Source organism: Centroberyx gerrardi, chromosome 7 (assembly GCF_048128805.1).
Source record: "Centroberyx gerrardi isolate f3 chromosome 7, fCenGer3.hap1.cur.20231027, whole genome shotgun sequence".
In the NCBI taxonomy this organism is placed as follows: Eukaryota; Metazoa; Chordata; class Actinopteri; order Beryciformes; family Berycidae; genus Centroberyx; species Centroberyx gerrardi.
This window is the reverse complement of record NC_136003.1, coordinates 10,144,252-10,160,000: the sequence shown is the minus strand read 5'-3', so window position 1 is coordinate 10,160,000 and position 15,749 is coordinate 10,144,252. Positions and strand designations below refer to the sequence as shown.

General features: G+C 45.4%; 1 protein-coding gene across 2 annotated transcripts in view; it reads left to right on the top strand.

Moving 5' to 3' along the window:
- Positions 1 to 15,749, top strand: part of ep300b (EP300 lysine acetyltransferase b) — a 36,163-nt gene that overhangs the window by 8,287 nt on the left and 12,127 nt on the right. The window contains exons 4-22 of one of the 2 annotated variants that reach the window (XM_078284439.1): positions 250 to 550; positions 1,074 to 1,187; positions 2,115 to 2,357; positions 3,070 to 3,175; positions 3,645 to 3,773; positions 4,012 to 4,129; positions 4,237 to 4,420; positions 4,808 to 4,885; positions 5,137 to 5,222; positions 5,687 to 5,839; positions 6,948 to 7,538; positions 8,012 to 8,257; positions 8,547 to 8,745; positions 9,286 to 9,404; positions 11,985 to 12,224; positions 12,752 to 12,840; positions 14,040 to 14,120; positions 15,114 to 15,170; positions 15,617 to 15,694. In XM_078284439.1, the coding sequence (XP_078140565.1) occupies positions 250 to 550; positions 1,074 to 1,187; positions 2,115 to 2,357; positions 3,070 to 3,175; positions 3,645 to 3,773; positions 4,012 to 4,129; positions 4,237 to 4,420; positions 4,808 to 4,885; positions 5,137 to 5,222; positions 5,687 to 5,839; positions 6,948 to 7,538; positions 8,012 to 8,257; positions 8,547 to 8,745; positions 9,286 to 9,404; positions 11,985 to 12,224; positions 12,752 to 12,840; positions 14,040 to 14,120; positions 15,114 to 15,170; positions 15,617 to 15,694 (3,212 nt within the window). The remainder of the gene's footprint in view (positions 1 to 249; positions 551 to 1,073; positions 1,188 to 2,114; positions 2,358 to 3,069; positions 3,176 to 3,644; positions 3,774 to 4,011; positions 4,130 to 4,236; positions 4,421 to 4,807; positions 4,886 to 5,136; positions 5,223 to 5,686; positions 5,840 to 6,947; positions 7,539 to 8,011; positions 8,258 to 8,546; positions 8,746 to 9,285; positions 9,405 to 11,984; positions 12,225 to 12,751; positions 12,841 to 14,039; positions 14,121 to 15,113; positions 15,171 to 15,616; positions 15,695 to 15,749) is intronic. The other variant, XM_071896887.2, reaches the window with a different exon arrangement.

Here is a 15,749-nt window from a genome sequence, read left to right as displayed (position 1 = left end):
GAAGATATAGCCTTTGCTGCCCCAAAGAAAACGTTTTCAAGTGTTCCCGGTGGCAAGAGACGAGTACGCACCTCAGTTATCAAGCACACACTAACATGTAATAACTGTTTGGATAATAATTGATTTATTTACACATGGTAAGGCCAGCAATGTCATGCAGCCATAAGAAAAATACATACAAATAATATCTGTATGCTGATATATCTGTCTACGGCCAGTTCTCACCTCCTCTCTCCTCTGTGTCCCCAGGCCTCCCAGCAGCAGCCTTCAGCAGTAGGCGGTGTGTCGGTGGGCGGGGCAGCAGCAGTGGGAGGGGCCCAGGTCGGGCTCGGCGCCGTAGGGGCAGGTCCCGGCGCAGCGCCCCCTACGGCGGACCCCGAGAAGCGGAAGCTGATTCAGCAGCAGCTGGTGCTCTTGCTCCACGCGCACAAATGCCAGCGGAGGGAGCAGGCCAACGGAGAAGTGCGGCAGTGCAACCTGCCCCACTGCCGCACCATGAAGAACGTGCTCAACCACATGACTCACTGCCAGGCTGGCAAGTCCTGCCAGGGTGAGCCTGTTGAATTATACTGATTGCTGGTTTTATAGTGTGCGGTTTATATCATGAACACTAGGCAGTGTTTAGAGTTGCTATGGCTCTGCAGCAAATCCCTTTTCTTGTTTTCTTTTTTCCCTTTTTTGCTTGTACTTGTGTTTTGTTTATATCCCTCTTGGTTAGCCTCCCAGTTTGTCCGTAGTATCAGAATGAGTTATTCTCCCTGTAGCTGGCTGTTTTACTGTAATTTTTCCCTCCCTCCTGTTCTCATTGAGTCTCCATCTGGACCCAGTTTTGTTGTACTGAATGACTCATACTATCACTTTCTTAGTGTCTGGCTTCTTTCTCTCCCCTTTTGACTCTTCTGTTCTCTCTTTTTCTCTCATATCCTTTCCTTGTCTCGTTATTTTTCTCCCTCCTTCACCCTGTCACCATTTCTCATTTCACTTGTTCTCTCTCTGCCCCTCTTATCTTCTCTCTTTTTCTGTTCTCTTCCCTTTTTCTCTAACGCTCTCAATTTCTGTCTCTTCTCCCCCAGTGGCACACTGTGCCTCATCCAGACAGATCATCTCTCATTGGAAGAATTGCACGCGACACGACTGTCCCGTCTGCCTGCCACTGAAAAACGCTGGAGACAAGAGGAACCAGCAATGTGAGTGTTTCTCAGTCGTTGTGTGTGTGTGTGTGTGTGTGTGTGTGTGTGTGTGTGTGGTGGGTGTGGCTGTTTGTTTGTCTGTCTGTGAGCAGCATGCATGCTCACTGCTTATCATATTGAATTATTACACATTCTCTTCAGCCAGGGTATCAAAATGATTCACATAGTATGTAGTAGACTTGCACTGATGTACGATGTCATCGACAACGACGATGGGCTGTCTGTGCCGATGGACTTTTTCATGTGGCGATGTTGAGGTTTTTTTTTTTTTTTTTAACAGCAATTTAATATTTTGAAATAACATTTCACTTCTGCAATGTAGCCATTACCCAGAACAACAAAATCACTGAATAAGAGGTGTTGAGAACAATATCAGCCGAGTCAGTGGAGGAGAAGAGACAAGCCTTAACTGACACACACACAGTCCTACAGCTCTCTCTCTCTCACACACACACACACACACACACACACACAGCCCTACAGCTCACAAACACCGTTCCCAAGAGGCAGCGAGCAAAGCCCTTTCTCTCACTTTTAACACGTTTTAAGTTAGTCACAGGCTTGTTTAGCCTGTGTTTTTGAGCGCCATTATAAGCAAAAAATGTTTATCTGAAAACAATGTTGTTTTCCTCAAAATGCTAACCAAATGGAGAATGAAACTCTCATTAATGAGACAGGACCGCTCCATAGACAGCATCTCCCCCCACCTGATGTCATCTGAGATGTTTGATTGGGTGATGTGACAATGTGTAAATGTTGTCACATCAAATAACCCTAGTATGTAGTTAGCTGGTTGACTCTGTAGACTTGTGTAGATCCACAGATGCTCGTCCTTCATTACCTCTTCCTCTCTCTCTCTCCCATCACTCCTCCATCCCAATCTCTTCTTCTTCCCTCGTTCTCCCCTCCTTCCCATCCCTGCAGCTCTCCTCAGCAGCGCAGGGGTGAGTCTGGTGAACTCTTTAGGTTCAGGGGTACCAGGGGGACAGCCCAACACCCCGAACCTGAACCCTCCCAACCAGATCGACCCCAGCTCCATAGAGAGGGCCTACGCCGCCCTGGGCCTCACCTACCAGGGCAACCAGATGCCACAGCAACCTCCACAGGCCAACATGCCCAACCAGGCTCTGCAGGGGCAAGCTGGGATGAGGACCCTTAACACCATGGGTGAGTAGGAAATGCTATTGTGCATATCACATAAATGATGTGGTCAACTATATTATTGTATGGAATGGTACTGAATTATCACTGTACGGTGCCATTGTGATTTTCCATGTTTATGAGAAGAATTACTGAGGGTGGAGCAGTCAGTAGGATAATGTTTTGGATGAACACATTTATCCAAAGCAGAAACAAACAGCAGAAGCAGAAACTAATAGGGATAGACTGATATATTAGTTTGCCAATATATCAAGCCAATATTGGCCGATGGGCCAACATGAGGTTCCTCCCTCACCACATCTTCATAAAAACAATCTGTAAAACCTGGAAGGAAATTTAATTTTCTTTGAACATTCTATGTATTTGTTTAATTGTTCAATAATGTTTTTTGTATTTAAAGTAATGTATCCCAGAGTTTACATTACCAGTGAATAGGTGTGGTGGGTCACCTTAAGGAGCTGCCTACCCACAATTTCATTTGTATTTCACTGGAGAGCTTTAGTGTCACATGATGGCCTAAATGCTGTTTCAGAGGCTTTTCCATCCTGCCAAGAATAAAATTCTGCAGGAAACACTGAATTCTTGTAATTTAGCATGAAAATTGTTGAATTTAAAGACATTGAATATAGGCACAAAACATCTGTTATCGGGATTGGTATCGTCCTTCAAAAACCCGTATCGGTCAAACCCTGAAACTAATTTCTCTTTGTCTATTCAGGAGGAAACCCCATGGGAGTGAATGGTGGAGTGGGGGTGCAGCCCCCCAACCAGCAGTCTAGCCTATTACCAGATGCCATGTTGCACAACAACATGAATGCACAGAGGTAGGACTGCCTTAAACTGGTCATAACTAGCTACTGTAGCCTCTGTGAGAGGCTACAGACAGTTTATTTTGTTTTTTGTTTTGTTTTTCTGATATGATATCGTTCAGCCATCTCACTTCCTTGTGAGCAGGCGACAACAGCTGAAACTGTTCCCAATCACATTATTTACTAACCAATTAGTAGTAAAACTCAGCTTCAACCATAATATAGTTCGGTAAAACCTAAGATAAAATTTCTCCTTGCTAAGAGGGATTTGATCTCCTTTGGGTGGCCAAGGGCTACCATAACCTGCCAACTTCTCCCTGGCTGTCTAATTATCTTTTCCACCTTTACTGGTGCAGATGCATCATGTAATAGGACATTTTAGGACATTAGTAGAGCTCTTAAAAATTAAGTCTGTGATGGCGAATGTCTTTTACTCACTTTTTCCTTCCCTTCCCTCTCCTTCTATGTGTGTCCTTTCCTCCAGTTTGATGAGTGATGGTGTGGGCAACCTGGGCTCCATGCCTACGGCAATCCCTCCCTCTGCAGCAGGCATGAGGAAGTCTTGGCATGAAGACATCACACAGGACCTCCGCAACCACCTTGTCCACAAGCTGTGAGTCTGCTGTGCCCTGAATGTACCACACAAAGAAAATCTTACTAGGGGCGGCAACTAATGAAATGAACTGATCTTATCGGTTCATTTCCCATTTCTGTGCTCGGTGTCGCCTCGTCGCCTCTGTCCTTACATGGCTTATGGCTTGATGAACGATTCTGGTGTAAGGCAAAATTGCATGTATGTCCTCATGGCTTACTGTGTGTATGTGTGTTTGTCCGTGTATGTGTGCGAGTAGTGTGCAGGCCATCTTCCCCACTCCGGACCCAGCTGCGCTGAAGGACCGGAGGATGGAGAATCTGGTGGCTTATGCTCGGAAAGTAGAGGGGGACATGTACGAATCAGCCAACAGCAGGGTAAGACACTAACACTCTCTCACGCAGAACATGCAACATTGTGACATGACCATTTCCACATCACGGACAAGGGAATTTATTTCTTCCGATCTCTCTGTTCTCTCCAGGCGGAGTACTACCACCTGCTGGCAGAGAAGATCTATAAGATCCAGAAGGAGCTGGAGGAGAAGAGGAGGACGCGGCTCCAGAAGCAGGGCATGATGCCCGGCCAGCCTGGCATGCCCTCCTCAGGACTCCCACAGGGGCCTCCCGGCATGGGACAGCCGCCCATGGCCCCCGGGCAACCTCCAAGTAAGTAAACATGCACTTAAACCCTGCTCACACACTTGAGTGCGTAGACACACACGGACATGAATGCACGCACACGTACTCTTGGCACACAGATAATGAATACACACACAGACGGATGGCAGGGTTCCTGCACAGGTCTGGAAAGTCTGGAAAGGTGCAGAAAATGAATTTGACCATTCCCAGGTGTTTACACATTTGGGAATTGTGCAAAAGGTCTGAAAAAGAATGCGGAAAATACACACATGACTACACTCTTTAATGTAGGTGTAGACCCACCATGAACGTCTTTTGGTCTTGTTAATGAGCTCGACTGTGGTTTTGCAGTTTGTGTTCAGTGATCCTAAAGACAAGATCTCTGATGTCTATAAATGTTGTCAACCCTCTCAGATGGTCCTCACGCGGATCCGTCCATGGTCCGACCCGCTGGACCCAACCAGATGGTCAACAGGATGCAGAACCCAGCAGGTAGGTCTCTAGTTAGTGTCTAACACACACTCACACACACTCACTCACACACATACACACACACACTCAGTGGTAAACTTTGTACTAGTACAGTCGACAAACTCTCATCTCTCCATGAACACACCACAAATGTGTATAACGTCTGTTTCTTTTTTGTTCTCATCACCTCTTTTTCTTCTCTTTCTGCATCATCTCTCATTCTCATCCTCCCCCATTCTCTCTTACACTTCACTTTCACTCCCCCTCTCCAGGAATGAACCAGTTTGGTCAGATGGGAATGCAGTCAATGGGCCAGAGGTCAACGCCTCCTCTTCCTCTTGGTGCTCCAATGAACCAGGTTGGCATCACTGCATTTGTGAACTGTGTGACTGACAGCTTAACTTTTGGTTACAAGTACTCTGTTCTGAAAAAGTCATTGATAAATGATTGTCTATAGAAAATTGATCCCTGTGCATTCAAAAGGTCAAAACAGTGTTACAATAGCCCAGTGTATTTCTAACTCGAGTACTGTGAGACTAAATCTCAACTGTGAAGGGTGTAGCAGAGGGCAAACAAGGAGGCAACGTAGTAGAAAAATATGAGGAGGGAACCTCTTCGAATACACAAATGAAACTATTGATTCAAGCTAATATTCGCATAGATCAAAATGCATACACAGGCCATGGAACTGGAAGTGTGACTATACAATTTTGATCATTTTTCTTGCATCTTTATCTATTAGACTGTTAGCTTGAATGAATAAAGCCCCTCATTTATCCAAGACTAAATGTCACACATGTGCCCTTGTTGTCTGCTCTCCAGATGGGCATGGGAGCAACGAGGATGGGTCAGCCCAATGTGGCACAGTTACAGAACCAGTACCTCCCTCCAGGCCAGTTTCCTGGGTCCAGTCCGGGTCTTGGCTCCGGCCCCGTTGGCATGAACCAACCAGGAGCGCAGGGAGGCATGCCGCCGGTAAGGACTGAGTTAAAGAGTGTGACAATGCCTTATTTAATATAAAGATGAAACTATTGTTAGATTTATAGATCAGCAGATGTTCTAAGTTTACAAATGATCAATTTTACAATCCAGTACAAGAGCGCATATGCAGGGTGTACAAATATGCATTGTCGGCTGTCCACATTATTTTATGTAATGGAATATGGGATGATGAGGCTGTAGTGGTGAGGCAGAGCTTTGATTAATGGGTTGTGGGAAACCTGTTGCATGATGTTGAAATGTATGAGAGACAATGAAGACTAAAATAGACATCCCCACTCGGAGCAGCTTGGTGTGAATCGATTGATAATGAATATAAACGATGCACCGACCGGGCCAAAGAAAATTGTCTTTAGGAGTTATGCGGATAATTCATGACCATCGTGAGAAATGGATAACCTCTCTTTATTGGCGTTATCCAGAGGTCTTAAAACTGATTATTCTATCTTTTTGGCAGTGTTCCTTATTTAATGAGTGCATTTTTGCAGTAATAGGCTTTGAAGAGAGTCTGATTATTGGTTATTACTAGAACCTTGTCTTCCGTGTCTCCCATGCTCTCACTGTGTTGGATACACTAAAACAAGAATGCATAGCACATCATGCTTGCCCTTGCCTTGTCAGAGAAATCATGTCTTACTCCCATACTCTGTGACTCCATCTTTCCCACAGTTTCTGTAAAAAAAAAGTAAAAATGCTAAGGGTAGTGGACTGTGAGCTCTGATGTTTGTTGTCCCCCACAATGAAATCGGTTGAAGGACTATGGGTCGGCCCCGGACCGTCCACCACGCACAATATCGCGGACACTACTGATCAGATTTTGACAAAACTTTGGGCAATGATGCGTGTCATTGCTTCGTTCCAGCATTTTCAAAATTGCACTGATTGGCCTAAGGGGGGCGCCACAGCCTTTGTTTAATTGTCTGTACATCAATCAAGAAACATGAAGAAACATATTTTACACCTCTGCATCATTGTGGGGAACGACATGTTTCCTGTTTACTTGCTCTAGTAAAAAAGAGAAGGGACCTAAGGGACCTAATTACTTCCTGTTGTAACCTCTTTGTGTCTGTCCTATCTTCTGTAGCAGAACCAGATGTCTACGCCGCCCTCCCTCCCAGCCAGCAGCCCTGCCGCTCAGTCAGGCTCCACTGCCCCGGGCCCCGGTGCCCCCGGAGGCTCCATGGGCCCTGGAAGTGTAGGTGGTGCCGGGCCTCTACCCAACCTGCCCCCATCCTCCAACTCCGCCCAGCCCAACTCCCACCCTCACTGCCCACCCATCCGACAAAACTCCCCCTCGCCAGCGCGCAGCCTCACACCTCAGCCCCACCAGACACCCCCCACGTTACCTGGCTCGCAGACCCCACAGCCACAGACACCCAACCCACCCCAGCTGCCCCCTCCGCAGCCCCCGCAGCAGCAGCAACAGCAGCAACAACAACAACAACAACAACAACAACAACAGCAACAACAGCAGCAGCAGCAGCAGCAACAAGCTTCGCAGCAGCAGCAACAACAACAGCAGCAGCCAATGGGCCAGGGGGTGAACTCTGAGAAAGCCAATCAGCTTCAGCAGCAGACGCTAGGGGGTGTGGCTTCCGCAGGTCCCCAGGCGGGCCAGGCTCCGTCAGTGCCTACCCAGAATGCTCATGTGCCATCGCAGCTTCCACGGACCCCAGTGAGTAGATCACCCTGCTTCTGACCGCTCCCCATCTCTTTCCCCTCCTCACACTTCTTTTTCCGTTACCTATTCCCTCGCTCCACCAGTGTTTTTTTTCCCCCTATTTACAGGGTTCCCATGGGCCTTGAAATTCCTCGAAAGTTTGGGGTTTGAGAAAAATAAGGCTTTGAAAGTTGTTGATAATAAATGGGCAGCCTCGAAAGAATTTTTTTAAAATATAGTACCCAAATTCATCAGTATGCCTCAGCTCTCCATCCTAGCATCAACACTTCACATCATGAGGAAAACCCTGTGATGGATATTTGTGTTGATATAGCAGCAGTTGTAAAATAAATGATTTCTTGACACAAGATCACAAGATGTTTACACCTAGTGGAAGCAACCAAGAGGATTTGTCTGTCATTTTTTGTTCATTCTAACTTACCGTTTCAAAGCCTCAACCCGTCTCTGTGTCTCTCCCTGTCCCACAGCTGTCTCAGAAGTCGTCTCTGACAGCGGACGGCCAGGCGTCCACTCCGGCCTCGGTGAGCAGCAGCGCCGATCCCAGCTCCCAGCTCGCCCAGGCAGACGGCCCCGCGCCCAGCCAGGGAGAGGTCAAGATGGAGGTGAAGAAGCAGGAGGAGGACGACGAAGAAGCTGAAGCCCAGGGAGAGGGCAAGGCCTCGGGGAAGATGGGCAAGGGTCAGCCAGACGTGAAGACCGAGGAGAAACCAGAGGTAAGACGGTCAAAATCTTACCTCTGACCCTCTGATTTAAAGCTGAAGAAATCTGAAAACATGTCGTCTTCTTTGCTTTGCAACTTTGCAATCTCATAGTAACTTATGTCCTCCAAATGACAAAGTAAACCTGTTCATAACCTTAGAAGTGGACTGTCTGATCACATATGAATCATGAACTTCCCAACTTAAGGAAGGAACAAATTGTGCTACACAGCTTCCATGTTTTTGAAAATGTATTGTTGATAAGGAAATAATTGGTGACGCTTGAATTCTATCTCCCTCTCAGATAAAGAAAGAGAAGCCATCAGGAGACGGGTGTAAAGGAGAGCCCATGGATACATCTTCATCGTTGACGACGTCATCGTCAGCAGCAACAAGCGAGGACAGGAAGCCGGAGGTGAAGAAAGAGCCCAAAGAGGAAGAGGAGGGCTCAGGGTCAGCAGCCACCAACAGCTCCCCAGCCAGCGCTCAGAGCAAGAAGAAAAGTAAGTGTGCACTTCTCATCCTCAGTCTTCCTCACCTTTATCCGTACAGAAAGAAAATACACATTTTTTGCTATAGGTGTGATTCACAAATATAATCACAACATCCCCTCCGTCTTATTGTTATGCTTCTGCTCACTCTTACCCCCATTCCCGTCCTCTCCCATCCCTGTTTCCCTCTTTCTCTTCTTCCCTCCCTCTCTTCTCCTCCCTTCCTCTTTCCCCCACTTCTTCCTCTTCCTCTCACAATCCTCTGCTTCTCCTTCCCTCTGTCCTCTCTTGTCCCAATCTCTCTTCCTCTTTCTCCCTTCCTCTCTCCCCCCTCAAACTTCTCTCTTTCTTCCCCTCTCTCTTTCTCTTTTCCTCCCTTTACCCTCCCTCTCTCCCTTCCTCTCACTTTTCTATTTCAACTTCTTTCTCCTTTAACCTCCTCCACCTTCCACGCTCCCTCTCCTCTCCTCTCCTCTCCTCTCCTCTCCTCTCCTCTCCTCTCCTCTCCTCTCCTCTCCTCTCCTCTCCTCTCCTCTCCTCCCTCTCTTCCAGTCTTCAAGCCTGAGGAGCTGCGCCAGGCTCTAATGCCGACCCTGGAGGCTCTGTACCGGCAGGACCCCGAGTCCCTTCCCTTCCGTCAGCCGGTGGACCCCCAGTTACTGGGAATACCCGTACGTATTCGAACTAGTAACAAAACTAACCTGGTAAGGGACTGCACTGGCTGCCATTTTGCTTCCGCTCCTCTAAAAACGTAGCTTTCCTTTTTTTCTAGTTTTTTGTTTGCTCCTTTGTCATAGTTGTCATTTTTCTCTGGATTTGTTTTTAAATATGTCTTCTCCCTGTTTCTTCAATCTCTCAATTCATCTTTACTCCCATCACATGTTACAGGTTGAGAGAATGAGATTTGGAAGTGTGTGTGTGTGTGTGTGTGTGTGTGTGTGTGTGTGTGTGTATGTGCATGCCAAATTGTGCTCACTTTTCCATGTCAGCATAAAGAAGTCATTGATTTCACAGCATAAATCAAAGCAATCTTATGAACATTTTTCTATACATTGATGTAACTAAACTGTAGGGCAGTTTGGGGGGGGTAAATGCATACTTCAGATCTAAAAGGACATGATCCATGTTCATTAGGTATAGGAATTTCATAATTTGATAAGTTACATAACTTGAGATTATTGACTTACTTAAGTAGAGTCACCAAATCCAGACATAATAGACAGCTATTTTATTGTGCGTGCCAAAATCATAACCTTCATTACAGACTTAGGACATTTTTTACCCCAGAAAATTTAACAAATACAAAATTGCCCATTTTTATTTATATTATTGAGCCATGGAAATTTTGATTTTTGCTCTGGCATCTGTGTATGCACGTTGAATTTTGTCAAATTTACTTTTAGGTCACCCACATAATCATCATATAAAAGATTTAGAGAAAGATATTTTAAAGAAAGATATTTTATCAGGCCCATGTCACCACTCAAGGAGAAAACTCTAAAGGCGGAGGGATAAATAATTTGCTTCAAGTACCCCAAAAAAATGCTCATAGCGTATTGCTTTGTTTTATCACTCATTTATGTTTGGTTGAATTTTTTTGTCCTCACATGCTTTTCAAAATACATATTTTGGATTTTAATTTGAATTATGATTTCTGTAGTTTCCATCCTAGTATTCCATCCTAGCTTCCTAGTTCAGTTCCTCGCCAGTAGTTAGTACTGTGTTGGAGTTCAGTTGGGTTGTATGTAGAGGTGGGGCAATACCTTTACCCTCACTGCATCTGAATCGGGGAGAATAAATCACTTGGCACAGTGTAATTACTGGAGAAATCTACTTACAAACATGAGAAATCATGTTATTTGATGTGCTGCAACCGTAAGACATAGTCACAGCACAAGCCCAGTTACATAGTATCAGTATCAGCCGCCCCACAACAAAATAAATTACAATGTTTGTAGAGCAGTGATGTTTGAGCAACAGGCTATTGGCTCACCTCTCCTCTTCAGGAACCTCCATGATCCAGTGATGCAGCTTTCAACTGTTGTGTAATTTCGTTATAAAACTATTTCCAGAAAAGGCTTTGACTTCATTCACCAATTCAATGCACTGTATTCACAAACTGGTTTGTGAATACAGTGCATTATGCAGTACAGTACAGTAAAATAAATTTGGCTTTATGGGTTGATGTGGTAATATGCATCATGTTCATGTGAGTGGCTCCATTCAGAGAAAAGGGTCTGTTTCCTGTTTCTTGTTGCCATGGTGACATTGAGATGGACCTTTGTCTTTGAAACCCACACCTCCTTTTTTCGGTTGAATCTCCAAAAGCTTTTCTTTCCCTTCATTCTCTCCTCGGCTCCTTCCTCTTGCTGGAAATCAGTGTGGTTTCTTTGGAGAAGAAGCGGCGGGGGGATGACGGGAATGGAAGGATGACTTGGAGACTCATCCGTCCCTCTTACCTTTGCTTCACTTGAGCGCCGTTGGCTTTAACTCTGCCATCATGCTGCCACTCATGCTGCTGGCCCTGTTAATGCCAACCACTGTGTTGCTAAAAAGAGTGATTCTGTTTATCTCTGACTGTCTGCCTGTTGCTGTTACCACTGCTCTGTTCATCTCGGTTTTGCACCCTGATCTCCTCCCGGGCCTGAAAGCTCTATGGGCTTTCAGACCACAAGGGAGAACAATAACAGCTATAGCAGAGTGTTTATCAGTATACTGTTTGATAAATGACAAATTACAAGATCATAGCACTGTGCTTCAGAATATGTGATATTCAGTCTTACCTGTAGCTAATTGTCTAAGTTTCTCTAGTTTATTGCATGAGTAGCAGAGGACCAGACAGACCTAACCGCCCTGGTGCGTGGAGGTCAGCTGGTCCCTGTTGTGCAGTACAGATAGGGACTAGACTGTAGAGATAGGGTGCAAAGCGGAGAGCTGGAGGGGAGAAGCTGTCATGTCTCTCTGTCTGCACATGAACCCTCCTCTCTGCAGCGCTCAACAACATTGTCCCCCTGCACCCTCTTCTCTCCCCCACTCTGGTCCCGCCTGGTCACCTGGTTCATCGCATCTTCACCCCGCTGCTGCAACAACGTCAACGGTGATGATGATGATGATGATGATGGTGTTTCTGGACAAACCAAACCCGGCCACCGTCTCGCCCCTCTTTCTCCCCCCCCCCCCCCCCCCCTTGTCTCCTGAACCTCAAATCTTAACCCGCCACTCGGATCCGGATCGCGCCCCTCCCGAACCAGGACTACTTTGACATAGTGAAGAACCCCATGGACCTGTCGACCATCAAGCGCAAGCTGGACACGGGGCAGTACCAGGAGCCGTGGCAGTACGTGGAGGACATCTGGCTGATGTTCAACAACGCCTGGCTGTACAACCGCAAGACGTCCCGCGTCTACAAGTACTGCTCCAAGCTGGCCGAGGTGTTTGAGTCCGAGATTGACCCTGTCATGCAGGGCCTGGGATACTGTTGTGGGAGGAAGGTGAGACAGGAGTGTGTGCGTGTGTGTGTGTTTTTGTATTTCTATACTCGTGAGGTCCTTACAAGGATGGAGAGATGAGGAATATACTCCAAAGTAAGGACATTTTTCCTGTCCTCCCTTCTTTAATGGGCTAGAGTTAGGACTTGGGTTTAGGGTTGAGATGAGGACTAGGTTTAGGATAGGCTAAAGGTTAAGGTTCATTTAGGGTTACAAATTGGGGTTAAGGTTAGGATTAGGTTTAGGTAAGGGTTAAGGTTAGGCATGTAGTGGTGAAGGCTAAGGTTGGGAATTGGAGTTTGAATTAGACAAGGTCCTCACAAGTGTAGAAATACAAATGTGTGTGTTTCAGGAGTGTTTGTGTGTGTTTTGAGCAATGAGTTTATGTCTCTTTGCATGTCCTTGTGTGCTTTTGTGAGCGGTATATGTGTGAGGAGTGTAATAAAGTGTGTGTGTGTGTGTCCAATTTTCCACAGATGAATAGGTCTGCAAATAACTTTTATTTTGTATCTCTCTACTTATTGTTGCAGCTTGAGTTTTCCCCCCAAACTCTTTGCTGCTATGGAAAACAATTATGCACCATCCAACGCGACGCTGCTTATTTTAGCTACCAGAACAGGTAAGGGGCGTAGACACACTGACACACACACACACACACACACACACACACACACACACACACACACAGAGAGATCACGGGCATAGAGCAAAGACAATATTATTTTTAATATTTTGCAGTGAAAATCCACACTGGATAAGATAGAGCTTGAAGGTGTCTTGTTATATTTTGCACACTTGATATTTCCTACAACATAGCATCAATCAATCAGTTCAATCACAGATGAGTCAGAGTTTTTAATTTGGCTTCAAATGGTTACCCTGGCACCATCTCCATCTGCATAATTCACCATTTTAATTTTCATTATGTTTTCATTCATAAAGTGGGTTCCCGTCTTCTTCAGCAGTTATTCTTTGTTTTCTGCACCATTGTTTCCCACTGGCTAAATTCACATGCACAACACATGGCGGCTTGCATTTGCTGATATTTGCTTGCGTAAATGGAAAAAACAACAACAAGATCCATTCTCACCACCCGAAGAAAGGTTCCCACTTTATAAATGAACTGAAAGGATGATGGGTCTCTGTTGCACTACCATTTATTTATTTATTTTTCCTCATTCACCCTTTCATGTTTGGAGCCTCGTATCCTCACCCCCTTCCTCCTCCACAGCTCCTAGTGGTCTCTCATGTTGCTGTAATGTTGTTGTTGTTTACCACTGGACGTCTGACGCTAATCTTTGCTTTGCCTTGGCTCTCTGTCCTCTGTTGGTTGTTGTTCACATTCTGTCCATCCCTCCCTCCCTCCCTCCTCCATGTCCCCCCCCCCCCCCCCCCGCCAACCCTCTCCATCCCTCCATTGTCTCCGTCTGACCTGTAACGATTTATTTCACGCTTTTTTAATATTCATTTTGACCTCCCCTCCCTTCCCATCTCCCTTCTCCCCTTCCCTTCTTCCCTTCTCTCCCTCCTTTTTTAACGCTTGTGATGTCTGCATTGGCCTGCTTTGGTGTGACCAATCATCCACTCCGAAATTTGCGCGCAAAATCAAAACACCCGCCCACACAAAAACCCTGCATCACGATTGGCTGCTGCCTCCTGGCGACGACCCACCTTGCCCTCTGCCTCCTCCTGTGTGCCCGCCCCCTGGCCTGTCCTGCCCTGCCCTGATTGGCGGCTGCTTCTTCGCGCCCTCTCTGTGATTGGCTGTGCTGTTGGCGAACGGTGTAGTTCACCAAAATATGGGCTTCTTGCTGACAGGTACCACTTCTGTGAGAAGTGTTTCAACGAAATCCAGGGCGAGAGCGTTTCCCTGGGAGACGACCCCTCCCAGCCTCAGACGTGAGTACCACCACACACCTGACTTCCTCTCCTAGTCACCAGACAACACCTCTCCCCTCTAAAACTGACATAGTTACTCTAGTAATGCTTGTCTAGATAAACAATCTTGCACATACATTTCCTGAGCTTGGAGTTATAAGGTTTTATCTGGTCCTGAGACATTGAGCATCAAAGATTTGATACACCAGCTGGCAAAACTGTTATGTACTTTCTATCTTTTTAAATATTTTACCCCAGCGGTTGTTTTCGGGGGAGAAAAATAACACCACACAAGCATAATGTAACTTTCAAAGATCATGAATATGTGGATAACACAGTTTTGGTTAATGAAAAAACATAAAAGTCAGATAGAACCTGTTATAATTCCAAGATCACAATTGGTCTGTGTTGTTTTGTGTGGTTTGATGTTTGTTTTGCTAGATGGTTTGCATTTGATTTGAAATGTGAAAGATAAATGTAAACAAAATAACTGAAGGATAATTTGAAAAATGACTTCCTCTCTGTTTTTGTTTGTGATGTTATCCCTCATCACATATTTTATTTCTTTCTGTATCTCCCATTTTGTCTAATAGTGACCATCTTTTATAGAAAAAGTCCTTCCTCTTAACGCTGAAGGGAGTGTATTTCGTTGATCTTGTGTCCCATTAAATTTCTTCTTCTCTTTTCTGACTCCAATTTTAAATTTCTTCTTCTCTTCTCTGACTCCTTTTTTAACTCTGCCAAAGTCTTAACCACTGCAATTACTTTTTTCTTTAAAAAAATGTCTTCCAAAGAATTCCATTGGTGCATTCTGAATTTCTGTTTTCCATTTTCTGAATTGGGGATCCCTGCTGTGTGTGATGCTGTGCGAAGCCAGCAGTCACACAGAGCCTGTGACACACTCAAAAGTTCATTTGTTGAGGTTGTGCTCACCACAGACAAACTGGATCAGTCCAAAGAAGGATGCATGAACATGTTTGGTCACAGTGGTTTGTCTTCTGATTTGTCTCGCAGGTCCATCAACAAAGACCAGTTCCAAAGGAAGAAGAACGACACGCTCGACCCTGAGTTGTACGTTCTTTAATTACCTCTTACTTTCATCTCTCTATCTATATCGTAAAATCTCTCTGAATGACCTATGAATGTATAATGTTGATTTGTACTACTATTTTTGGTTATTTTACTATGTTTAAATTATATTTTATCTTGCTTTTATGTAAATTCTCTTGGAAGATGCGAGCCATTTGAATTAGGAATATGGTGCTTGTAAATATTTTGAAGAAGTAATTATCAGCCATCTGCGAGCAAACTTATCGCTTCAAATGGCCATGAAAGATCAAGAGTCACAGATTTCTGTTTTGTCTATCATGGCTTTGTGCCTGTGTTGTTCAGCCACACTGAATCTCCTGCAGGGGAAAGCATTGAATATTTCCATCATGTGCGACACGTTGCCTTATTAACTCTGGGTTTTGCATCTGTCTCCTGTCCCCTCTCTCTCTCTCTCTCTCTCTGCTCAGGCTTGTGGAATGTATTGACTGCGGTCGTAAAATGCACCAGATCTGCGTCCTGCATAACGACACCATATGGCCGTCAGGGTGAGCCAGCTATCCTACACACTCTGTACATTCTGTTATATAACTGGGGGGGGGG